Below are 27,243 nucleotides of genomic sequence, written 5' to 3' on the forward strand. Positions count from 1 at the left end.
AATTCAAGTGGGCGCTTCACAGTATGCCCACCTCTTCAGATACTACTACACTACTGGAACGAACTGATGTAAGTCGATAAACTATTTGCACAGTAAACAACTTACCAACACGGACAACAGCACTTTTGGTCCATTCCAAATCAAAATGATCTTGAAAAGACTTGAAACATGAAATGGTGTGCGAGTGAGCCACTTGAGTGCTTGCTCTTAAATGTGGCAGCACATGCCTTCATGAAACCTGGTAAAAAGGTATTTCAGATGCATTCCCGTACAGAAATCTGATATATGGCAATTAACATAAAGTTAATTTTGTTTGGGAATAAATGTATATTACCTATACAAATTATAGGATAATGAACTCTGATTTAAGGAAAATATGTGTTACATACAGGACAACAGCCATTTTTAGTATTTTGTTAATATGATGTCGCATTTTTGAGCAAGTATGTGATTTTTTACATTATATGTTTCTATGTAGGCCTACTTTCCTACATCATATGTTGTAATAAATCAGATTCCAGGTTTGTATGGGTTTAACCTGAAAGCTATGCAAATGTCTACTGGAACTGAAATAGGAACTGGAATTGTAAAAAAAAAAAAAAAAAAAAGTAAAAAATACCCTGAGCTGGACTCTGCCTCTTCATTTTAAAAGTCCACCACATGCCACTGTCCCAGTTCCTCTATGCAATACAATGGCAGTTGTAAGAAGCTCACATGTGAGAACCTGCGTTGTGAACACATGAGCCACTGTGAAAGGGCTACTCTCATTGCTCCCATGAATGTGGAAAGGACGTCAAGATTTTCACCCAAAAATGTAGTTGTTTCTCACTGAAACCGTCTTCAAAAGACTTGAAATATGATGCAGGAGATGCCTGAACTACTTTTTATGATACTTTTGGGTCCTTTTTTAAGTTTTGATGTGAGTGAATAGAGTTGTTCAGCCGTGATGTCAGTTTGTAGGCGAACCCAGAAGGCTAATTCGCCATGGGATCCCCCAGGAATTTCCTATTGGTTTTTATAATGGCAGTTTTGTATTTATGAGTAAAATAAGGTCTGTGGTAAATATTACTTAAAGATGTTTGGATGATTTGTTCTAGAACATAAATAACAGACAATCATACCTCGAACGTGAATTTTGAAGCCACCCATAGGGAACCTATGGCTCGAAAATGCTAATTTTCTTCCAGGTTTTTATACCATATCCTGAACAGCTCTATTGTATTGAACAGGTGAACAGGATATTCATTTTTTTTTTACCCCTTTTGTGTTCCGCATAAGAAACAAAGTCATACAGGTTTGGAAGAACATTTGGGTAAGTAAATTAAGACAACATTTTCATTTTTTTTTTATTTTTTATGAAGAATTCCTATTAATATGTTTGTGGAATTATAAGAAGATATAAGATTATTGAAGAATATTTTTATTTGTTCATTGAGTAACTGCACAACAAGAGAACTATGTATAAGAATACATTGAAGAAATAATGATCATTTAAATTGTTAAAACAAACAAGGAAAAGTTAGATAAATGGGATATTCCTCCAATCACATGTAAAAATGTAATACATTGTCAATGTCAAATGTCTAGTCATATGACAGAGTTGCTGTGGAAGAAATCAAATTGAAACCTTATTGACCCCAAATTGAAAGTTAGTCCTAATCTTTTCCAACCCAGTGAAGCCAAACATTTTCTCTCAAAAAGTAATAAATATTCCAAAAAATTCTTCTAAAATGAGTTTTGGGGAGTGTTTAAAATTAAATACCAAAGAATATATTTTTCTGATGAGTAGAAACTAATAAATAGAACTCAATAAGCACCTGAATGAATTTGGAGTTGAACCTTAGCTATTGTTTTTCAGCCATACTTTTTCCACTTTGACTTTTGTGTCATCCTTGAGAACATGGCTTGCAGATACTCTCTAGGTATGTCTGGGACTAACCGGTAAGAGTAAGATGTGGGTTGTGTTCATGTATTGGATTGCTCCTCTTTGGGGTTTCTACCACAGAGATGTAGAAGTGTCTTCTGGTAATTTCGAGCCAGAAAAAAGTACATGACAGGGTCCAACACACCACTTACACATGTGAAAGCTGAGGTAATGCGATTTCCCAAATACAACAGATGCCTTTCTGATTCTGATATTGACATGCCATACAGCTGAATTATAAAGACAAACCGGTGGATGTGGTAAGGCACAAAGGCAATCAAGAAGTTAACCACAGTTAGTATGATCATTCTCAAAGCCTTATGCTGGGCAGGCATCCTTTCTTGAAAAGTCATTCTTCTGACTTTGCAAAATATGAGAATATAAGAAACTGATAAGGTAACCAGAGGTATCACAAAAGCAACAGCAGTGGACACAACTGCACTAGTACGATTGGATGATTTTTCAATGTACAGTTGTTCACACACTGTCACATTCCAATTCGTTAATTGTCTAGTTACTTGTTTCCTGGAGAAAAGGACAGGCACCATGGAGATGATCACCATAATCCACAGAACTGCACAGACCACTTTGGCATTCCAGCTTCTTCTAAGATTCCGAGTCTTGTGTGGCAGGACACAAGCCAGCAGACGGTCCAGACTGATGCAGGTCATAAAATACATGCTACAGTAGAGATTGACAAAGAACAGGAAGCCAACCACGCAGCAGGCCCCCTCCCCAAGAGGCCAGTGACTGTCTGACATATGGTAGATCACTCGCATGGGGAGCACCAAGACGTAAGACATGTCAGCTATGGCCAGGTGCTTCAGAAACACTTTGGAAGGAGTGTTGTGGTTGTCATGGCAACAGAACACCCAAAGTGCAAGGGCATTGCTTGGAACTGAGAGGACGAAGATGACAATGTAGAATGTCGCAAGGAGGGCGTTTTCCACATGAGAGCTTTGGTAAATCCCTTCCACAGTGTGATTTATCATAGTTCAGGTCTACACTTTGAGACGGAGTTGCTGTGTGGAGAAGCACAAGGTATCAGATAAGTCTCAGACAGGTTTCTGCAAGATCATTTTCTCAAAAACTCCACACAATGACAATGAATAAGTGCACAGTATTTGTCACTGGTTTTGAAATCGTCCCTAAGAATTTGTCTTACAATATTACATTTCACCATATTTCGTTGAACTTAAAGTTCTTTTTACATTATATGTTTTGTATTATCTATGATATATAACATTGTTATTATTACTACCAATGAATAACACAATTAGTAGGAGAACAATAATCTGGTCAAAAACATGCCTGTGGTAGTATTTGTTTTCTTCAGTAGTAGGATCTTATATATTATGTATTTACATTATAAGATTACACACAGGTAACAAAGGTTTCAGTGATATAATTTTGTTCCAGAATGTAGTGTATGGCCGTTGGTTTTAAAAAACCTTTCTAAGAATATATTATTGTCATGACTGTAAAAAATAAGACAAATAACTATATATATATATATATATATATATATATATATATATATATATATATATATATATATATATATATATATACATTCACCGATCAGACACAACATTAAAACCACCTGCCTAATATTGTGTAGGTCCCCCTCGTGCAGCCAAAACAGCTCTGACCCATCGAGGCATGGACACCACAAGACCTCTGAACATGTCCTGTGGTATCTGGCACCAAGACATTAGCAGCAGATCCTTCAAGTCCTGTGAGTTGCGAGGTGGGGCCTCCATGGATCGGACTTGTTGGTCCAGCACATCCCATAGATGCTCAATCAGATTTAGATCTGGGGAATTTTGTGGCCAAGTCAACACCTTGAACGCTTTGTCATGTTCCTCAAACCATTCCTGAACAATTTTTGCAGTGTGGCAGGGCGCATTATCCTTCTGAAAGAGGCCACTGCCATCAGGGAATACCGTTGCCATGAAGGTGTGTACGTGAACTGCAACAATCTTTAGGTAGTTGGTACGTCAAAGTAACATCCACATGAATGCCAGGACCCAAGGTTTCCCACAGAACTTTGCCCAGAGCATCACACTGCCTCCACCGGCCTGCCTTCTTCCCATAGTGCATCCTGCTGCCATCTCTTCCACAGGTAAATGGTGCACATGCACCTGGCCATCCACATGATCTAAAAAAAATGTGATTCATCATACCAGGCCACCTTCTTCCACTGCTCCATGGTCCAGTTCTGACACTCACGTGCCCATTGTAGGTGCTTTCAGAGGTGGACAGAGGTCAGCATAGGCACTCTGACCGGTCTGCAGCTACGCATCCCCATAGGCAGCAAGCTGAAATGCACTGTGTGTTCTGACACCTTTCTATCATGGCCAGCATTAAGTTTTCCAGCAGTAGCAGTTCTAGCTTGTGTGGTACCCTGGGCGAAACCCCCTTCGGCCCCCCCCACCCCACTAACAAAAGTTGTTGACCGGGGCTGGGGGTTGTGGATGGTTGGAGATGACATGGCTGGTGGACTTCAGGGTGCCCTTTGTTGCTGCCATTAAGATGCTACCCCAGACATTTCGCCCATGCCTAAATCCGCCCCTGTTTTTCAGCAATTTGTACTACAGTAGCTCTTCTGTGGGATCAGAACAGACGGGCTAGCCTTCGCTCCCCACACGCATCAGTGAGCCTTGGGTGCCCATGACCCTGTCACCAATTCACAGGTTGTTCTTCCATGGACCACTTTTGGTAGGTATTAACTAATGCATACCGGGAACACCTCACAAGACCTGCTGGCCATCTAGCCATCACAATTTGGCCCTTGTTAAAGTCGCTCAGATCCTTACGCTTGCCCATTTTTCCTGCTTCCAACACATGAAATCTAAGAACTGACTGTTCACTTGCTGCCTAATTTATCCCACCCCTTGACAGGTGCCATTGTAACGAGATAGTAAATGTTATTTACTTATTACTTGGCAGCCATTCCATTCCAGTGTCTGTTGAATTCTAACACAAGCACACCTCATTCAACTTCATGAGGTACTGATTAGGTGATCACCTGTACCAAATCTTATTTTACGTATAAAACGTGTAAAGTATAAATCCAGCTGTAGGACCAGCTGGATGGCAAAAACAGTGTTAGTAGTACTTCAAAAGTAATTGGAATAAAAAATAATGACTGACCATGCCAAAAGTTTTCAGTGAGGCAAAGAAGGGTTCAGTTCTGGCTTTACTGGCAGAGGGATACAGTGAGCGTCAGGTTGCTTCCATCCTTAACCTTTCAAAGATGGCAGTTAATAAGAACAAGGTCAAGCAGCAGACATTGTGGACAACAAAGCCACATATCGACAGAGGGCGTAAACAACTCTCCACTGACCGGAATAACCGTCAACTCATTCGAATGTCACTCAACATCCATAGGATGACATCAAGTGACCTACAAAAAGAATGGCAAACGGCAGCTGGGGTGAAGTGCATGGCAAGGACGGTTCGAAACAGGCTCCTAGGGGCAAGGCTGAAGTCGCGCAAAGCTAGAAAAAAGCCCTTCATCAATAAAAAGCAAAGAAGAGCCAGGCTGAGGTTTGCAAAAGACCATAAGGATTGGACTATAGAGGACTGGAGTAAGGTCATCTTCTCTGATGAGTCCAGTTTTCAGCTTTACCCAGCACCTGGTCATCTAATGGTTAGACGGAGACCTGGAGAGGCCTACAAGCCACAGTGTCTTGCACCCACTGTGAAATTCGGTGGAGGATTTGTGATGAACTGGGGTGCTTCAGCAAGGCTGGAATCGGGCAGATTCGTCTTTGTGAAGGACGCATGAATCATGCCGCATTATGTTATCCTGGATATCCTGGAAGAAAACTTGCTTCCTTCTGCTCTGACAATGTTCCCCAACTCTGAGAATTTTTTTCCCAGCAGGACAATTCTCCATGACACACAGCCAGGTCAATCAAGTTGTAGATGGAGGACCACCAGATCAAGACCCTGTCATGGCCAGCCCAATCTCCAGACCTGAACCCCATTGAAAACTGTCACGGTCTCAGTGAGTCCGCTGGTTTGTTCCAATTTGTGATTACATGTTATCTATATTGATTAAGGTGATGCTGGCTCGCGTAATCAGCGTTGCCATGGGTTCCTTGATTGTTTCCATGGTAACATCATTCCAACTTGCTGCGAGTGAGCGGCACCTGATCACTATTAGTTCCCCGTCTATATGTACCTCACTCTGTTTTGTGTTCGACGCTCGATTGTTGTTTGAATCTTGTTACTTACCACTCTCTCTCTCTGCCCTAGTATATCCTGTATTGTGTCCTCTGTATTGGTTGCCAGTCTGCGCTGTGTGCGCCGGGATTGTGGTAACCTTTCAGTCTGTTGCCTCACCTCTCTTGATGCTTCTTCTGAGTTTCCCTCAACGATACCTCACTGCACTGGATCTGCACCACACACAACCACTACACACACAAGCCTACGAACATACTACTCTACAGAGGATTCCTCGAGGATCTACACTACACTTCCACTACACACACAAGCCTACGAATACACTATCCATCTCCATGCTGCAGTTGGTGCCGGGTTCCCCTGAAGCTTTACCAGCCTAGCTGTATTTATTGAATAAACTGATCATTGCCTCCACATGTGGATCTTTTGTCTCATTCTTTTCTGACAGAACAATTAAGCCACAATGAATCCAGTGGAGGAGACTGACCTGTGGACCACGCTCACTCAACAGGGAGTGTTTTTGGGTCGCCAGCAGGACCAGATCACCGCCTCCAACTGCGGCATTGAAATTATGGCGTCTCAGATAGCGGAACACACATCACTGGTTCAACGACTCCCACAACTCCGTCAGCCTCATGACTCCGACTCCACTGCTGAGGTTTCTTCACCGGCCCTGGCAATTCTCCCCAGCACCGGATGCTCTGAGCCCCGTGTCAATCCTCCACCTCCATACTCAGGTGAGGCGGGGTCCTGCCACACATTCCTCACACAGTGTTCACTCTGTTTCTCGCTGCAGCCCTCAACATACTCCACAGAGGCAGTTAAGGTTGCCTTCGTCATCACGCTTCTGATCGGGAGGGCCGACCAGCGGGGAACTGCGGTAGTCACCATCCTTACTGCTCGTCGTTCCAGGAGTTTTCAGCGGAGCTTCTTCAAGTGTTTGTTGGATCTGTACATGGATGTGAAGCCACTAGGTTTCTGTCCAGTTTGTCTCAAGGTGACCACTCTGTCGCAGACTATGCTATTGAGTTCCGCACCCTCGCCGCGTCTGGCGACTGGAATGAGGCGGCCCAGTGGGATCGGTTCCTGCATGGCTTATCTGATCCAATCCATGATGATATTTACACCTTGGACTTGCCTTCCCGCTTCGATGACCTGGTCGGTCTGGCCATTAGGGTTGACCAGCGCCTTACACTCTGACGCAGCCGATGTCGCTCCTCGCCTCCCAAGCCGGCAGACTGTTACCATCCTCCCACTCCTGCGACTGGGGTTTCAGAGCAGCTACCCGAAATGGAGCCCATGAAGATTGGGAGGACACACTTATCACCAGAAGAGAGACAGCACCGCATGTCCAGGGGGCTCTGTCTCTACTGTTCTGGTCCAGGTCATGTCATCGCCAGTTGCCCAGTAAAAGCCCACACTCATCAGTAGACAAGGGGTTACTGGTGAGCCCAACTCCAATGAGCAAAAACCCAGCACAACGAGCTGTTCTCCCGGCCCGGCAGCAACATGGAACGACCAGTCATTCTGTTTCTGCCCTGTTGGACTTCGGAGCGGAAGGAAATTTCCTTTATGCTGCCACGGCTTCCAGGTGGCAGATTCCAGTGGTAAAGTTGGTCAAACCATTACGGCATATTCTATTAGCAGCACACCCCTGAACATCATCACCCATTCCACGGAGCAGCTCACCCTCATTGCAGGTAACCACTCGGAACAACTCTTCTTTCTGCTGGTCTGCTCTCCCTCTGCACTGGTGGTACTAGGGCATCCATGGTTGGTAACACACAATCCACACTTTGACTGGTCAACCAATTCTGTTCTTGCCTGGAGTCCTTATTGTCTTTGCCATTGTCTTAACTCTACTGTCTCTCCTGTCCAGTATTGTGTGTCTTTCAGGATGAACCAGCAGATTTATCCGGTGTACCTGTGGCATACCATGATCTGGGTTGGTGTTCAGTCAGTCCCGCGCTGCGACCCTTCCTCCTCATCGCCCGTATGATTGCACAATCGATCTGCTCCCTGGTACTTCTCCTCCATGAGGTCGGTTGTATTTGCTCTCTTCTCCCAGGCTATGTGTGAGTGGCAGGCTATGAATAAATATATTACTGATTCTCTGGCAGCCGGTCTCATCCATCCTTCCTCGTCCCCTGCAGGGGCGGCTTTCTTCTTCATGGAGAAAAAGGACAGCTCGCTTAGACCCTGTATTGATTATCGGGGGCTGAATTACATCACGGTGAAGAATAGCTTTCCTTTGCCATTGATGTCTTCAGCTTTTGAACTCTTGCAGGGGGCATCCGTTGAGTGGAAAACAGCTTTTAACACCCATAGGGGGCATTTTGAATATTCGGTCATGCAGTTCGTATTGGTCAACAGCCCTGCTGTCTTCAAGGGGTTCGTGAATGACGTGCTTTGGGACATGGTTGATCGATTTGTTTTTGTTAATCTTGATGATATTCTGATCTTCTCCCAGAATATCGAGGACCATGCACATCAGGCGGGTGCTTCAGCGACTGCTAGAGAACTGACTGTTTGTTAAGGTAGAGAAGTGTGCTTTTCGTGCGCAATTGGTTCCATTCCTGGGTTTCATCATCTCGTCTAAGGGAGTGCGCATGGACCCGGTTAAGGTCAAAGCGGTTTCTTATTGGCCAACCTCAGACTCCTGCAAGTCTTAGCAGAGGTTTCTGAGGTTTGCTCATTTTTACTGACATTTCATTAGAAATTTCAGTCAGCTAACTGATCTCACCTCCACCCATACCAAGTTCTGTTGGTCCTTGCGGGCAGAAGCTGTGTTTTCTAAATTGAAAGAAAAGTCACGTCAGTTTGTGGTGGAGGTGGATGCGTTAGAAGTCAGGGTCAGTGCTGTTCTGTCACAACGCTCTTCCTCGGAACCGCCTGTCCCCAGCCAAATGGAAATATGACGTCGGTAATTGGAAATTGTTGGCTGTCAGGTTGGCCTTGGGGGAGTGGCGTCACTGGTTATAGGGTTCGGGGGTACCTTTCATGATCTGGACTAACCACAAGAATTTGGAGTATATCCGCGGAGCTAAACATCTTAACTCCAGACAGGCTCTTTGGATGCTATATTTCACCCGTTTTTACATTATTTTATCTTACCGTCTAGGCTCCAAAATCATCAAGCCCGATGCCCTATCCCGATGTTTTTAAGTCGGGACCTCCACCACCCCTCTGGATACCATCCTCCCCGCCTCCCGGGTGGAGGGCATAGGGTCCTGGGATGTGGAGTCTAAAGTCTATTCTGCGCTGCGAAACAACACCTCACCCACTGGATGCCCAACGGGTCTGTTATTCACTCGTCCAACGTCGCCTGTCATCCAGGGGCTACTCGTACTCAGGCGCTCATTAGACAGCAATTCTGGTGGCCGTTGCTAGCGCAGGATGTTTGGCGTTACATGTCCGCTTGCCCTGTCTGTGCCTCTAACATGACTTCCTGTCAGCCTCTGGCCGGGCTCCTCCAATCGCTGTCAGTCCCTTTGAGACCCTGGTCCCACAAGCCTACGAACACACTATCCATCTCCATTCTGCAGTTAGTGCTGGGTTCCCCTGAAGCTTTACCAGCCTAGCTGTGTTTATTGAATAAACTGATCATTGCCTCCACTTGGGTCATTTGCCTCATCCCTTTCTGACAGAAAATCTCTGGAATGTGATCAAGAGGAAGATGGATGGCCACAAGCCATCAAACAAAGCCGAGCTGCTTGAATTTTTGCACCAGGAGTAGCATAAAGTCACCCAACAGCAATGTGAAAGACTGGTAGAGAGCATGCCAAGTCGTATGAAAGCTGTGATTGAAAATCAGGGTTATTCCACTAAATACTGATTTCTGAACTGTTCCTAAGTTAAAACATTAGTATTGTGTTGTTTAAAAATGAATATGAACTTGTTTTCCTTGCATTATTTGAGGTCAGAAACCACGGCACCTTTTTTGTTATTTTGACCAGATATCTTTTTCTGCAAATAAATGCTCTAAATTACAGTATTTTATTTATTTATTTATTTATTTTGGGGGAAATGTTGTGAGTACTTTGACATTGTTCATTTTACTCAAACACATACTTATAAATAGTAAATCCAGAGAAACTGATAATTTTTCAGTGGTCTTTTAATTTTTTCCAGATATATATCTATATCTATATCTATATCTATATATATATACGCACAAGTTAAAAAGCTTATATTTTATTAACCATTTACCACAAGTTCAATTCAAATTAGGAACATACACTTCACTTCAACTAATTTAAAGCAATAATCTCAATAAATAATAAATATTAAATAAGATAAATGCATGTACTGTAAAATGTCAACAGACAACTTATTTTACACCACCACCCACTTCAAATAACTACATTAACCAATATAATCAAAAAATATTATTAGCAGTAGTATTCTTGTTTGAAAATACTGTAGTATGATGGGTACTTACAATCAGGTTGAGAAACTTTCTTCAGAAGCCAACACAATGACTTAGATAAATACCTACTTTGGCAACAGACCAACTCAGATTTCTCAGACTCGACTGACAATTTCACTCTGTGCAGTTTTTTATTTGATTCCTCCTTTAGTCATACACTTTATCAGCAAGATAGGAGGAGTTATCAGACAGGCATAACATGCACAGATATGTGAATATCTTTAACACAGAATCAGCCCATCCACAACATTAACATCACCCTCTACTGGTCTCTATCTGACGTATGTAATGATTACCTATTTCTGCTTAATTTGGCCAATGTAGGTATAACAACTTAACAAAACTTGACATATTCTAGTTCAAATTTACTGTACAGTACAGTTTAGGTATGCATAGGTACCACTTACAGTAAGTTTGTGTACAAAACTATGTTCAACATTTAAGATAATAAGACATTCATTCAGGAGGGTCCAAACTTTTGACTGGTACTGAACACAGTTCACAGTGTTGTAGTGAATGTCATTTCTATGCAAGTTTAAAGATAAAAAAATCAGAAGTCAGTTTAACTACTGTATATGCCAGAATATTTAATAGGACTTGCAGAGTTGCAGTGGAAAAATCATTGTTTCCTTTTGAACAGTTTTTCAGTAATCAAAGGCCATGTAAATGACAAGCATGCAGCAACTTTATTGTTTTACAGCTACACTCTATTGCACAGATTGCTTCTGCAGTTAAAGCAATACAAAACCAAAGGAAACATATTTATTTACAAAATCTATCTGTGCAAGCATGATATTCTTCTATTACATTCTCTCTTTTCTAAAATTGTATATAGGCATGCATAGAAATAAAGACAAAACAAAAGACAATCTCTGAAATAGAGAAGTAACAGTACATACTGTACATGGGTCGTTCAGAGCAGTTTTGTCAATCACTACAATTTTTAGTTTACATTTAGACATCAATATTCATTAATTTAACATTGAGCAAATCAAGGAGTTTTAAATATGGGTAGGTTAAGCTGGGTACAAACTATTCTAAATGCACATGTAGTGTCTAACAAGGATGTGTCTACAAACAACTTGGGCAAATAGGCACAACTGAAAAGAAGTAACTTTTTTTGTTGCAAAACTTATTTTAATAATAAAATAAAAAATCTTAAAGACATTGACAGTGCATGAGAAAAAGATATAAAAAGAGAATGTAAAAATGAAAATAATCTACAATCATTTAATCACACATTGTTTACATAATTCTATACTGTATATTCACTCATTAATACTTTTTTCTTTTAAGTCTCTTCAACTTTTATGAAAAATAAATATTCATTGTTTTTAAATGAAGTGCTCTGTAAAATCCTAAATCAAGAGCCTGCTCTCTGCGAGATCTCTTTTAGTTTTTTCAAGGATATAGTTTAGCATTATATGTGTGCCATCATGATTCAGTCCAGAGAATATGCAGAGATTCAAGTTTAAAACACGTATAATAATGGATTATGATCATTCAGTTGAACAGAGAAAATAATGTAATGTGAACAAATGTTGACATGCAATAAGCAAAGTCAAAATAAAAAACAGTTCACTCTGAACACATGATACAACAGTATTACCAGTTAAAAAAACAACTCATGAACACAATTAAAAATCAGGAGTGACACCACACCCATAAAAGGATAGTTCACCCAAAAATGCAAATTTTGTCATCATTTACTCATATTGTTCCAATCCTGTATGACTTTCTTTCTTCCATGGAACACAAAAAATGTTTGGCATCTTTTTTTCCTTACAATAAAAGCGAATGGTGACTGAGGCTAACATTCTGACTAACATCTCCTTTTGCTTTCCACTTAAAAATAAAAAAAAAGATCATATGGTTTCAGAACAGCACAAAAGCAACTAAAGGATGATGGAATTTTCATTTTTGGGTGTACTGTCCCTTTAAGAGATAAGCAAATGGTAGCAGAGCAGCCAAGCATTCTACGCAGCATCCTTAGCTGCGTTTACCATCGGGATAGCTGATTTACCGTTGTGCGGCCGACTGTAGCTGGTGAAGCTGGGTGTGTGAATGGTGCGGATACTCTTCGCACTCTGACTCAACATAGTCGGGGACAGAGGGGAGTGGGAACAGGAAGAGGAAGAAGAGGTGGAAGGTCGACCATTTTGTGTCTGTGTGGGAATAGAGAGGCCTTTAGTGCTGTGAGTGGGAGGGGCAAATTTTAGAGAACCATTAGAGAGGGAGGGGATATGAGAGGAGGCGGAACTGGAGCGAGGTGGAGGGATGGAGGATTTGCTAGCAGATAAAGAAGAGGAAGAATTTACATTATTAGTAGAATCAGATTGGGACAAGCCTTTCACTGCACTAAAGGGGGAAAAAGCAGGAATTTTAGAAGCAGGCATGGTAGGAGAAGTGGATTTGGGATCTCCTCCAGATTTCTTAGCACTTCCGTTAGCCTGCAAACAAAGACGCCAGAACACACTGATTGTCAACAATGAGTGAATTCGTGATTAGAATATGATTAAAATCTCTAAACATGTTTAAAATTATACTACTGGGATCTACAATTAAACACAAGAGATTATCAAAGACATAAACTTCATTTATAAATTAAAAAACTACACAAGAGAGACAAAAACTATCTGCCTTCAGGGTGAAAATACAAAAATATCACTTTGAATACAATAACTGTTGGAAAGGTAAGGGAAGGTGAGGGACAGGAAGGCTTATGAGTTTTAGAGTGAGTAATGCAGTTTAAGTGCAACCAACCAGTACTTAAGACCAAAGGAGAACCTTCAAGAAAAGTGGAAGAGGTACAATATGGGAAGGGGGGGGAGGGGGGGGTGGTTAGTATAGAAACATCCTGGTTTGCAGGGGAAGTTGGAGTGTCACAGGCATTGGAGTGAGTGGGATTAGATGTCAGTGGGTATTAATAAGCATCCAGTGGGGTCAATTGTGTTAGGTAAGCAGTGGCTGTGGTGTTTCAGTTTTATCTTTCTTGTCACATATTACAGCACCAAAACCACAAGCAAAGCAAACATGCAGAAGCATTTGATGGTATTATGAAATAACAGTCAGTTGCCTTCAGTCACAGCCCATCGAAAAATGTAGCAAGAGACAACGTCAAGAGTTCAAACATGATGTTCAGCACAGTTGCTTTTGCCAAAGAACAGTTTTTTCGGTATGATCAGGTTCTTTGTTAGTTCCTTTCCCTCTCAACATAAGCCCTGCAAGAACTAACATTCCTCTCATCCAATTTGTATTTAGGTGTGTTTCTTTTTCTGACAGGACAAGTGGTCCTACAATAAGACTACCTGGCGGAATTGCCTCTGAGAGTCCTGTAGCTTTTGCTGTTTTGTTGCCCTCTCTTTGTCTGAGGTGCCCGGTTGCTGCCTCGCCTTGGCAGAAACAGGCACCGGCATCCGACTAGTAGGTGAGACCACACTGGCATTCTGCAAAAGGGATTCAAACCAAACAGAAGAGAAAAAAAAATAAAAAGAAAGAAACAAAAATAGCTATATTGGAGGTGGTTTGCAAACTAAAAAGGCCGAAGCCTGCACAAAATATCTGTGGTATCACTATGACACTTTAGAATATGTGTACCAAAGAGAGAGAGATAAGGAAGCATGCAAACCAGCCCAGGAAATTTTTTATTTTTTTTTGCCAAGGACTGCCTTAGATCCCACATCAAAGAACCAGATACAAGAACATTATGAGATTCTAAGACCATTAAAGTTTTTGGTGACCTTAACCCAAGGTTAGAGCACCATCATTGAACACACAGAGGTCTATCCATGGAAATCCACTCCAGAAATAAACATACAACATATTTATAAAAATATGTGAAAGGGTTACAAAAGTTTAGATCCCACAGAGGGTCCCCTCCTCCATAGGAGAGGTTAAGGATCTCTAGAAGTCACTGGTTAGGGTGGAATTGTGAGGAAGAGGAGAGGGACAGACCCACAGTCTTTGGTAAAGCTGTGGGACCTAGAGAGTGACCTGTTGAGTGGGAACTGGTGTAACCGAGACCCCTGCAGTTGGTATGATGGCGGGTCGAGGAAGAAGCTGTGGTTTGGCCTTCTTTCGGAGACCAGGACCTCTGCTGGCTGCAGAAGACATGGGAACCAAGTTTTTGGGAGATGGTCCTTTCTCTGTGTGCCTTAAACTCTCTCCAACCTTGCTGTCCTTCGTTTCAGGATTCTCAGAGTTTTCTGTGTGTTCAGAAGATATTGGTCTCATTTCACTAATTGTGTTCTCTAACTGTTTTATAGTTTTCTCAAGACTGTCAAGGGTTTTGTAAGTACTCTTGCGAATCTCATCGGTTCGGCCGTTTGGTTCCTTGGGATTAGATTTTGAGGACTCTCTTTTGGAACAAGCTATTTCAAACCTCTTGGTCTCTTTGTGTTGTTTGACAGTTCCGTCTGACTCTTCCTCATCCTCATAAACAACGACCTGCAGAGTCTTTTTGCCCGTTTTGGTACCAGTGCGAATGGCTTGCGTTAATGCTGCAAGCTGATTCTTTGGGAACTTTAGCTTGAACTTCTTCTTACCATCTAGCTTTGCATTCCCTGAAGAGGTTGAGGCTTGACTGTCCGTGAGATCTGCTGGAGAAGTTGTACCAGTACTTTGTACAGGATCTCCATTTTGTTTGACCTGCACCCCTATATTCCATTCATCTTCTTCAGTTTCCTCGCTCTCCTCCTCTATCCTTTCTTTTGCAAGCATTCGCTCAAGCTCCTCCTCACATTCAAAGATGGTAGAGAGGCGTTTGTAGGCTGAGTGGATGTCCATTGGCTCATCAAAGATGATGATAACTGGCTTTTTACTGGTGTTGTCAGCACCAGGGGGACCGTTGGTGTTGGCATCACCTTCTGATGCTGAGCCACTGTCAGAACCACTTGGATGTTTGCTGCCAAAAGTTACAGTCTGCACACTACCTTTCTTGGCATTGACAAGCTGCTGGTACTCTCCAGTGGAGAGGGCTTGTACCTTGGTATTAGTGATCATGAAGGCAAAGTTATCAGGTGGAGGTGGAGATGGCTCTTCTCCTGACAGATCAGGACTTAGAAATGCTTCATAATTTTCTTCGATTTCCTCAAATTTCCTTTCCCTAACCTTAGAGGAGCCAACCAATGGCTTATGAATGGCTGAATCTGACCCAACAGGGATTGCTTTCGAAAATATGAGTTCAGTGTCTCCAAAAGAGACTGGTGAGCAAATTACTGTTGGAGACTCTACCCTCTCTTCTATGCTAACCTGCACTTGAGGGGCCTTGACCACATGGACTTTCCCTTCAGTTGGGCTACCTGGTACATCCTCCAATTGAGAGGGTGGATTGGACTTCAGTGAGGCCGAACAAGTCAGCTGGTTTTGGGACAGAGAGCTAGAAGAGCTGACTGGGGCACTACTCTTTAGGGCACCAGACTTAGTGGATACCTGCAGTTGGCTTTTGGATTGGTCAGAATCATTGACATGTGACACCTGTGATGGGGGCGACTGTATTGCGTCCCTACACTCTGTTGATTCTTCTGCCGCTGATGGCGTCCCCTTCTGAGCTGAGATCTGAGCTGTGACATAGTAGATGACCTTAAAAGGTTGAATGTTGGAGAAAAAGAATGAAATTTTTATTAGTTAACGTTTTCATAAGCAGTGATTAGTTAGGTATCCAACCTGGTATTAATCATATGTTCTACACATTGATGGGCCATTACTGGGTTTCTATAAGGATTCTCAGTTCTGTAACTAGTGATTCGTAATACAGTGCCCATATAAAATTTGCTGGGACACTCCCCTGGGAGTAAGTGCTTAATTACTTAGCTCAGTGGCCAATAGTCAATACGGATCTCAGTAAATATGGAATTTAGCTGCTGTATTTACTACAGAGCTGACACCATCATAACAACTTCATGATTCAATTTCTATGAATCTATTGACTTTTTGACTTCATTGACATTTAAAAGTCAGTAGAGGTTACGAAAAGTATGTCATTATCATAGTAAACACTGCTGCTCACCCCAGGACTCTGACGGATTGTTTTGTTGCCATTCTCATCTGTGTCTGGATTCTTGTCTTCTTGGTTGTCTGTATTCTGTGGTTTGTGGGGAACAACATCACTTCACAAAGAAACAATCTCAGTCTACAAGACTAACGAGAACCTTAAATTACAGATTACTTTAAAATAGGCCATATTTGAAGAGATAAAATCTTGTATCAAACATATCAAAATAGGTTTAATCTTAATGATTTGTTATATCATCATTTTCTAACAATAATGATGGCAATAATATGTTACAGCTGGAAATATAGATCAACCAGTCTCCCTGGAAGATTGAGTTCTCTAAAATAATGCTAACAATATTACATAAAGAGGACAAGAGCACTGAAATGAAGGATTGGTAGTTCAAAGCCAATTTCTAATGGCTGTTTTACCACTGTTTACAAAAAGTTTTTTTTAATTATTTTTAATAGTAAAAAGGTTGCATATGATTTCACCTATAAATTACATTTCATAATGCAAATTTTGAGAAAATTTGGTGAAATGTTCAGTAAAAGGGCAGAGGTGCAACACAGAGAGGGAAAGTGAGAGAAAATCCATTACATAAGTTGGGAAGTTTATAGCAGACATGCAGCTAAGTGAGAAGATCAAAGAATGAAATCTGAACTCCAGACTGCTAGCTGAAATATTGCTCTTAAGTCTTGAAACATCAGTCTCAAAAACAAAAATCAGTCAAAGCTACAGTACAGTCTGCATGACCATGATGCAAAAAGTTTAAGGACACTTTAAGACTAGATTGCCACATGCAAGTAAGAATATTCCCTCTGATCATGTAGTTTACCCATAAATCTGCAGAATGTGCAGAAAAGTTTAAGTCAATTTATTTAGATAATACTAAGCCCTAAAAGGTTGAATAACCCGTAATGCAAGTGTAAATTGTAGAAGATAAATTATGTAAGCTGGTTTTAATGTAAACCCAGTGTAACATTTACTTGACATGAACTCATTAGTATAGAATCTGATCTCCAAGAAGTTTCTTCTAAAAGGACAGCTTAATAAAAAAAACACACACAACACTCTTTAACAGCAGAAAGTTCAAAATCTAGTTTATTTATTGGATGACTCAAAACACTCATAGCCAATCAAATTTGAAATGGAAGCTTTTTGCCCTTTTGGCTCACACTACATCATTACAATCAGCACATGTCATGAGTTCAGTAGAAATAAAAGAAAAGAAACAGGATTTAAAATCAAAGAACAGTGAGAAAATTTTCGGTGTCAGATCCCCATCACAAGAGTGGACAGAGGAAGTTAGCAGAGGGTAAGAAAGCCAAACAAGCATTGTAAAGGACAGCCATCAGGGGCAAGCGGCTGGCACAGGCAGGCAGTTGGAGGGTCTACTAAAGGACATAATATCCTTTACCTTCTTATCTTTAAGGGGCAGTAAGGCCCCAGGTCTTAGCTCTCTTATCTGTGGCTCAACCAAAACCTTGAACCCTACCTCCTTAACAGAGCACTTCTGGAAAACCTAAAGAGAAGAATTTGCGAGGAAACGGAGTTAAAGACTGAAATGTGCCCATCTTTTAAATGGGCAAATCTGCGTAAAAAATTTACTGCAATACAATTTACCTACACTGGAAATAGTGTGTGTTAATATTATTATTGGCTGGCTCAAATTACAGCTTTCAATAGAGTGCAGTTATGAGAAATAATTAAAATCCCTACTAAGTTTTCATTTCAACTTATTATTCAAATAGTTATGCTAATAATAGTTTGTAATGAACAATTGCGTAGTTAATTAGAAAATTGCAAAATAGAACCATTTTCACTGGTCTCAGACTTTTGGATCCTATACAGAACTGAGGGGTCAGATTGTATTAATGTGCCCTTCATAGATAAGATGTTGATTATTTTGTCAATTAAAAGTACAGAAGGAAATAACTAGATTGTGGGTGGCTAAATACAGAAGCTGTAAGAATAGTTTTTTTTATTACATTATGAGAACTAGGGTGTGAATTTAAGAATTGCATGAATAGAAACTAATCTGCAGCGCAGGAAATGAAACTGCCCACCAGATGTGCCACAGGGCACACACACCCCAAAGCATCTTAACACCTTCAACATAGCGACCTCACACCCAAGACAATTTAAATATCAAGACACTTGATTGAACAGATGAAAATCATCGGGGTATGATTATCATTATTATTTGCTTGAGTGTGTTTGTGTATCTCACCTGCAGCTCTGCCATGATCTTATCTCCCTCATCCTCTTCCTCAGTGATGGCTGAGGCCGATATAGGTGGAGGGGTGTTGGGTTTGGGCTTTGGCTCTGTAGGGGTCTTTGATTTGGGCTGAGACACTGGACTGGTGGGCTCATCGTCACCCTCCTACGAAGGATTGAAGATGGTTAAAGGGATCGTTCACCCAAAAATTCCAATTCTACCATCATTAACTCACTCTCATGTTGTTCCAAACAGCATAACTTTCTATTTCCGTGGAGCACAAAAGGAGAAGTAAGGAAGGATGACTCATTGTATAGAGAAAAAAAAAGATGCAATACAAGTGAATGACTAAGGGTAAGAATGACTAAAACTGACATTCTGCATTACACCTCATTTTGTATTCACACAGAAGGAAGAAAGTCAAACAAGTTTGGAACAATATGAGGACTGAACATTTTTTGAAGAAATATGTCCTACAAGCACACCTGTGCTGTGACAGACTCCTTCCTGCTGGTGTAAATGACCTCTCCTGAGCGGGTGGTGGTCATGCCAGTCATGGTGGAGTAATTTCTTCGAGGTGGAGGTGGAGGCGGGGACTTGTTAGCCTTCTCTGTACTTTGAAGCATGACAATTTTTTCCTGAGACTTGCTCTGTCTCTCGAGGCTGGATTTGATGGATAGGCTTGGCTTAGGAGGTTTCTCCGAAGCTGGCTTAACTGGTTTCTCCAGTGGTTTGGGGGGTTTCTCTAGAGCAGTCTTAGTAGGCTTCTCCGAAATTGGCTCGGGCTGATTGTCATCTACAAAAAAAAAAAAAAAAAAAAAAAAAATTTTTTTTTTATATATATATATATATATATATATATATATATATATATATATATATATATGTTGCACTTTATGACCACACCTAAATTAGGTTATTAACTTAAACGGATAGTTCACCCAAAAATGAAAATTCTCTCAAGATTTACTCACCCTCCTGGCATCCTAGATGCGTATGACTTTCTTTCTTCTGCAGAACACAAATGAAGCTCCAAAATCCACATAAAGGGAGCATGAAAGTAATCCCCATGACTCCAGTGGTTTAATCCATGTGTTCAGACACCATATGATAGGTGTGGGTGAGAAACAGATCGATATTTAAGCTATTTTTTGTCATGAATTTTCCTCCCTGCCCAGTAGGGGGCGATATGCACAAAGAATGTAAATCACCAAAAACAGAATTAAGGAGAATGTGAAAGTGAAGGAAAAAGGACTTAAATAGTGATCTGTTTCTCGCCCAAACCTATCATATCACTTCAGAAGACATTGATTTAACCACCAGAGATGTCTGGAATACTTTTATGTTGCCCTCATGTGGATTTTGGAGCTTCAAAACTTTCCCATTCACTTGCATTGCATGGACCTACACAGCTGAGAAATTCTTCTAAAAATCTTCATTTGAGTTCAGCAGATGAAAGAAAGGCATATACATCTGGGATTTCATGAGGGTGCGTAAATGATGAGAGAATTTTCATTTTTGGGTGAATTATCCTTTTAATGTCTATGGACTGCATCAGTGGCATGCTGATTATCGCAGACAATAATTTACAGTAGATTTGTTCCCCAGTATGTATAAATGAACTGGATTTGTGTTGACATGAATTGAAAGACTGGATATACAGTAACTGCACTTTGGTAAGTTGCTGGACAGTGTTGGTAAGTGATTCCATCATTTCAATTTCATGCTATCAGATATGAGTATTTTGATTACGGGTAAGTTCCATATTTTCAATGTTTTTTGCAGTGCTACCAACTAGCCTGACCCACTTCCATTGTAAGTGTATTTAGAGTAAACATGTTTTACGTTCAGTTATATTATTTTCTGTGGTAATCAAAAGTATGTCACAGATGCAGCTCATAGACATTAAGTTGAAAATAACTTGGAATATGCCTATAAATATGTAAAAAATTATAGTTTCTGGAGTACTGACATGCTTTTATTCTCTTACTCTGTTCTGTTGGTGCTGTTATTGGCTCATTTTTTTCCACCGTCTCCTCCAGGGGGGCAGTAGGCACTGCAGGAGAAGCAGAGGAGCTCTCAGGTTCACTGGGCACTTGCAGGTTTGGGATGCCTCTCAGCATGTTGGCCTCTGCCTCCTGGAGCATCCGCTCAAATTCCTGCCCATCATAATGACCCATGTTCTGCCTCTTCTCTACCCATTCTCTCTCTGCGGCCTGGAGACCAAACAAAGAGCTTGTTTGAAACTAAATACAGTAATTTAAAATGCACTATGGGGTCCAAAAATCTGAGACCAGCAGTGAAAATGCCTCTATTTTGTATTGTTTTCTCATTTAATACAAAATATTTCATTACAAATATGATCAGCAAATCTAAGTGAAAAGTTCAAATGAAATACATACATTTCAAAATTGAATTGTATTTGTTAAGTCCCCCTTTTTCTTTAATTACAGCATGCACATTAGCTGGCATGGACTCCACAGGTTTGTGCAAAACTTAATGATAATAGTTATCCCAACATGAGTATGTTCTAAAGAGCATCTTGTGTGCTAAAATGGAAGCAATATTGCTCACCTCTATTGACACAGCCCTGTTCTTGGATTTGTTGTGACTTGCATGGATTTCGTCAATGAACAAGTTGGGAGAAGGTCCTTTCCATTGAATGCCATTACTAGAGACTCCGTTACTGGTGTTATTCTGTACTTGTGTCTGCTCGAGTGAGGCTGAGAGTATTTCGAGATGTTTGGTGGGTGAAGTGGTAGACTCTCGTCTCTGGGGGGTGGCAGGGGGAATGGGTGAAGGTGCTGTTGATTGCTGGGACTGTTGTGAAGGTACAAGAGAGGTCTGGGTGTGGTGGATCATCACAGGTTTAGATGCCATTACCTCTGACCTCACAGTAGATCTCTGAATTGTGACTGAGGCAGTTTCAAGGGATTCAACAATGGCTGATTCTGCTTTTTCAGAGGCAGTAGAGGGTGTTGAGGAAACAGGGTCTGAAGGTTTGAGCAGGCCGTCTGTGGCACATCTAGAGAATTAAACAAAATAAAACTTAGAGTGAAAAATCAATGAAAAAAAAAAAACATTGATTCTACATAAAGACATATAATTTGGTTATATTAAAATACTTTCTACTATCCTAGTTTATTATGCAGAGACAACTGTAAGTGAGACATTTGAAGGTTGATCTCCCAGAAAAGTGTAAACACTGTGACTCTGTATGCTGCTTTCAACGTTGCCCTTATTGTTTGAGCGGTCCAATGTAGCAACAATGGCTCAACCAATTCCAAATGTTTGTGAAAACTGTTTGGAAACAGTCAATAATGGTGCTTGCTAATGCAAAAAAAAAAAAAATCACTATTAGGCCAGAAACATACTTTACGCAAGTACGCTTACACAGATGTGAGCGCATGACCACCACATCGCCAGCTCACGGCCTGGTTGAACACGTTTAATGTGCGTTCTTGCATTAATCTCGCGGTAACAAAGCTCAGTAATCAAGGGGGCGATAGAGTTACCTTCAAATGTCTGTGCCATTAAACTGCATGTTTTATTTTTCAGATAAATTGCAATAAATATATTGACCTTTACGTACATGCTTAGCAATATTCTCTTCAAACTGTTGCTTCGCCATGACAGTAGTGGACTTGAAAAATTAAACTCATCGAGAATGCAACGCATACTTGCGTTGTGTTATGAATTGCGCTCTGACACATTTCGAAATGCAACGAAACACAAAGTCAAACTTGCATAGCTATAAACGTCTGTGCTCACATACTGATGTAGATAATGTTTTGGCCTTTTACTATTGCTCATGCTTAAGGCCCAGGTATCCTATGTTTTTCTGCATTCTGAATCGGATTACTCCCGGTCGACCGCTTTGCCTTTCAAAGCATAATCTTTTAACTGTGAGCAAAAATGAACGCTTTTCAACACATGCACGCTACGACTGTTTTGTGATACTCTTTAGTACAGTCAATGGCAGGCACATGTGGCGACGATGCGCACAGATGAAAATCATGTCAGCATCGTGGAAAACCAAAGTATGCTTTGGCCTTTAGGGGTTTAAACATATCAGGGGCTTAAAATTAACCTCCATTACATATTGTATACATCAGCTTTATACTGGCCATTGACCCCTTCTGCTCCCTAGCTATTGGTACTGGCTATTGAAAAATCAATTTCGGTTTCCTGTGCTGCACAGGGTGCTGGTGTTATTCATTACATTCTTGCATTCGCAGGGAACACCAAAGGCTTGAGTCTGATCAGGTCTGACACGGAGGAGAGACGAAGTGACTTGGAGCAGATGTTACTGATCTCTCCTCTGTCTAAATCTATATTGAGTCTCTCCACATTCATGATTAAATTATAAATGGAATATAGAGAACCGAAAACTGAATATTCATTTCCATAACGCTCTGGCTGCTCGCATACGTGAGTGGAATCTGCAGGCATCTGTGTATCTGAATTCCATATTGCTCCAATCAGACATTTAGGCTGAAAATGGGAATTAGCACTTAGCCCCAGACACCAAATTAATGACCACGCACACGGCGTGACAGGGTAAATAAAACTTATTTATTTGGAGTCAAAAGATAATAATGTGGCTTGCCAAGCACAGCCCATTAAGTTTCCTTTTTATACCGTTATCTTGTTCTGTCATGAATTGGAATGAGAATTAAGTGAATATATTCACTTTGATTGGTTTGTCTCTCTCTCTGTCTCTACTGGTATGTACCTGCGCAGGTTGCCGAGTGTGTCCGTGAGGGTTCGAACTCTCCTTAGCATGCTGTCGAGTTTGTGCGGCTCCTCCTTGAGGAATTTTACGGCCTCCACTTCCACCCTGAGCACCGCCCGCATACGCGTCTGTAGGGCTGGAAACTCTCCTGCAAGAGAGAAGAAGAAGGGATTGAGGGTCATTCTTTCAAACAGGTGGCATTTGAGTCCCTCATATAAGCTACATATGTGTAAAAAAAAATATTTAAGCAATGAATAGCTGATGCCAACCATTACTCTATGTTAATATAGACATATTTTCTTAAAGGAGGAAGAAAAACTTCTCTTTTGTATCACTTTATCTTATGTTTTTTTATGTTTTTCGTGGGACGATCACTGAATGTCAACCATGACACCTTGATTTTGTATGATTAACATCTGTAGAAATTTGCAGAAATGTTGCACAACATTTTTTTTAATCTTGGTTTGTCTTTGTTTTATTTCACTGCTCATCTGAGTGGCTTCATTAGCTGTCTAGCAGTGGGGAATGTCCAACATTTCAACCTTTTCAGACATGTCGGCGTTGTTTTCCTGGAGGTGCAAAACATTTTACGGGTAAAGATGTCATAATAGCGCTGTAAGCAAGCGACAAACAGTATCAAAGGTCATGTGCTGTTTCGGTTCCTTACAATGCTGTGATAGCATCTTTACCACAACAGTTTTATCACAATACACACCTCCAGGGACACAAGTCCTACAGCTACTGAACATTTTATGATGCTGATAGGTTTAAATACCATGGAATACTCCGGTAACCAAGGTAACAATTGAAACATCCTCAACAACAGAAAAACAAAATCTAGTTGTGCTGATGATGAGTTCAGTTGATTTTATTATTTATTTGTCTATGATAGTTCTCTGCACTTTTATGTTGGATACCTTTCAGTCCAGCCAGGTTCTCTCCCACCTTCCACAAGCTGATGGCTCCCTCCTCTACCTCCGTCAGAGTCAGAGCTCTCTGTGATAGAGTAGAGCTGGAGTCAGTCTTCAGATTGTCCACGTACTGCTCCAGATCCCTACACACATACAAACACAGAGAGCGAGAGAGACGATGTCAGTTATTCCTACTGAAAGGAAAAGGAGTTTCCTTAACGTTTATGTATTGAAAGGACACTATTGTGCCACTAGAGGGCAGTTTACACTTGTAAATTCTGGAATTCTAGGTTACATCAAATTAAATATAGTAAATAATCTTCCATGATTTATATATAAAATAAATAAAATAAATGTGCGTATTTTCAAATTTTCACATAACAGTGTATCACAATCTAAAAAATCTTTATGGTCCTAAAATCTTAAAATAGTTTCAATTAAAAGAATACCTAAAAGTACCATACAATGCATGATATGAGTACCATGCCATGTAGTACCATGGTATTACGGTCTTATACCATCACTGTACCATGGTATAGAAGTGTTGTCACGATACCAAAATTATGACTTTGACTAAAATATCTCGATACCAATACTGAAACGATACCATGGCAAAAACCTAAAACAACAGGAAAAGTAATTGAATAATAGATCACAGAACTTAATATTCTTTGTTTTATTTATTAATTAAAAAACCCCTGAAAACTCTCACTTGACCAGCGTGTTCCTGCCCTGCTTTTTGAGCATTTCCTCCCCTTTATTAAAAAAAATACAAATAAAATCACATGCCACCTCACAGGCCTATGGTGAGCAACTATCAGTCTATGATACAGCCTAGCCTACAGGTGTACCGATCTTAGTGTTTGCTGTCTGCTGAGGCGTAGCGGGAACGTGAACTGTTTAAACTTAAAAAAATCTAAATAAATTAAAATAAATTTTGTCACAGCTGCTAAGCAACATGTTTTAAAAAAAAATAAATTATTCTGTGTACATCTTTGGAATTTCACTATACATGAAATGATTTCTTCCAGGCATGTCGTATTTTCTGTCCAGCTGCTGCACAAGGTTCCGGAGTCCACTTTTCTCAACTGTATATATTGGCACCTGATAAAGACAGATAAACTCAGCTACTGCTTTGTTAAATCTTTTTGCATCTTTTGAGTCTTTATCATATTTGCTGTGGTTTTCAAACACAGCTGGAAGGGAAGGCTGCCTCAACTGGGTGGTTTCCGATTCTGCTGGCATCTTTTTGTGTGTCTGTGGGGGTGGGGGAGATGGGTAAATTATGCTAATGCTTCAGTACTTTGATATTTCACTTTCAGTTTGATAGACTATGTAGATTGTAAACTACTTCTGAAAGACCCTGTTCTCATTAATTGTCATTTTTAAATCTAATTTGACTAAATAGAAAACTAGAAAATGCGCTCAGTAGAGCGCAGACCTCCGCCAAGGAGACGTATTGAGTCATTTGAGTTCAGTCTACTTTAGTGCACTAGTGTGCAGGCTAATAATTCTGGGTTTGAGCTTCATCATCATGAAGTGTCATTTATGTTTATTATTTTCATGCTCAATAAAATTGATTTATTTTTTTATTTTCTTTGTCTTTCTTCAAGTTTTTTCTTGTTTGTTTATTCATACATGTAGGTGTGTTTTTGACAATGAATTAGTATATTTATATTTATAACATTAATAACTGGATTATTGTAAATAATTAGATCATGGTCACAGTGTTATTAAAGCTTTTACATGGTTTACAGTAATCTGATGTCCCCTGTACTTGATTATTTATGTGATTTGTTTTATAGTTAACTTTATATTTGTACGCAGATATCACTTATTAAACAGTGTATAATATAAGCGGCAGAGGTCTGTTCGCTCTACACAGAGCGCATTTTCTAGTAGAAATAATTATTGACAAAAATGTACATGCCATTACTATTACCAGTACTGATTGAGTATAAATTGATCATTTATGGTGTTGTTGATCTGCAGTGCATACTTGTGAACAGCTGATTTTTAGCAGCTTGCAATTTAAGGTAAAGTGTTACCAGTGTGAACATTGCGTTTGCATATAGAGATGTTTGCAGCATTGGTAAGATAGCTAAAAGGATAAACCCAAATTAAACAGTTATTATTGCCCTCAATTGCCTTGTCAAACTCCAATGGTGAAAAAAGTTTGCTTGTCACAAAATAAATCACACTTGTTTGACTTATATTTGAGGGCATTAGCATAATGTAGGCTAATTATGTTATCAATCACATTCGCTAACCTGTCGCTCTTTAAATTCTTTGAAAAGGTTGGGATGTCTGTCAGTGAGATGCTTTGCCAAGTTGGATGTAATGGCTCCCTTGGTCTGCATAGGTTTAAAACATCTTTTACAGACAGGTTTTGTGGTGTCCGTGGGCTTGCCCTGATTGTCGGCTATGTAAGCAAAATAATGGCATATTTCACTTCGTGCATCTGATTTGTCGACAAGCCTTGGATGGTCAGCAAGAGTACTTGTATTTGCAGCCATGCTTCTCATTTTGTCACCATGAAAGCTGCAGCGCATATGATTTGGCACACCCAGTCTGCCTGCAAGGAGTGGAAGCAGCGCGCTGCACACACACTGCCCTGCTGTCGCACATCAATGCAACTTTCATTCTTAAAGTACCCGTACTAATAAATACTTCTTAAAGTATCCGTACAAATAAAGTTAGGAATAGTACCGTTTTTAACGGCAGGGTATTGCGATACCTTTCTAGTATCGGTATACCATGCAACACTATGGTATAGTACTGTATATTTTTATATATTTTTAGTACTATATATTTACTGTATATTTTACTCTGTGATA

The 27,243-nt window shown here is 40.4% G+C and overlaps 2 protein-coding genes across 10 annotated transcripts in view; both read right to left on the reverse strand.

Annotated features, from left to right (window-relative positions):
• Positions 1 to 1,437: 1,437 nt before the first annotated feature.
• LOC127434089 (uracil nucleotide/cysteinyl leukotriene receptor-like) lies at positions 1,438 to 10,975 on the reverse strand. The gene is made up of 2 exons (XM_051686553.1): positions 10,560 to 10,975; positions 1,438 to 2,946 (listed from the first exon to the last, which is right to left on the reverse strand). Exon 2 carries the CDS (start codon positions 2,914 to 2,916, stop codon positions 1,966 to 1,968), a length of 951 nt encoding a protein of 316 aa, XP_051542513.1. The 5' UTR covers positions 2,917 to 2,946; positions 10,560 to 10,975; the 3' UTR covers positions 1,438 to 1,965.
• A 235-nt stretch (positions 10,976 to 11,210) lies between these two features.
• The window catches only part of LOC127434082 (sickle tail protein-like), a 186,389-nt gene continuing 170,356 nt past the window's right edge, over positions 11,211 to 27,243 (reverse strand). For 5 of the 9 annotated variants that reach the window (XM_051686539.1, XM_051686537.1, XM_051686535.1 and 2 more), the window contains 11 exons: positions 24,413 to 24,549; positions 23,496 to 23,643; positions 21,335 to 21,785; positions 20,733 to 20,976; positions 19,246 to 19,556; positions 18,773 to 18,925; positions 17,960 to 18,064; positions 16,555 to 16,629; positions 14,541 to 16,127; positions 13,856 to 13,993; positions 11,211 to 12,997 (listed from right to left, as the gene is read on the reverse strand). In XM_051686539.1, coding sequence (XP_051542499.1) covers positions 12,524 to 12,997; positions 13,856 to 13,993; positions 14,541 to 16,127; positions 16,555 to 16,629; positions 17,960 to 18,064; positions 18,773 to 18,925; positions 19,246 to 19,556; positions 20,733 to 20,976; positions 21,335 to 21,785; positions 23,496 to 23,643; positions 24,413 to 24,549 — 3,823 coding nt within the window. In that variant the 3' untranslated portion in view covers positions 11,211 to 12,523. The remainder of the gene's footprint in view (positions 12,998 to 13,855; positions 13,994 to 14,540; positions 16,128 to 16,554; positions 16,630 to 17,959; positions 18,065 to 18,772; positions 18,926 to 19,245; positions 19,557 to 20,732; positions 20,977 to 21,334; positions 21,786 to 23,495; positions 23,644 to 24,412; positions 24,550 to 27,243) is intronic. The other 4 variants (XM_051686541.1, XM_051686543.1, XM_051686536.1 and 1 more) reach the window with 4 other exon arrangements.

Source organism: Myxocyprinus asiaticus, chromosome 44 (genome assembly GCF_019703515.2).
Source record: "Myxocyprinus asiaticus isolate MX2 ecotype Aquarium Trade chromosome 44, UBuf_Myxa_2, whole genome shotgun sequence".
Classification (NCBI taxonomy): Eukaryota; Metazoa; Chordata; class Actinopteri; order Cypriniformes; family Catostomidae; genus Myxocyprinus; species Myxocyprinus asiaticus.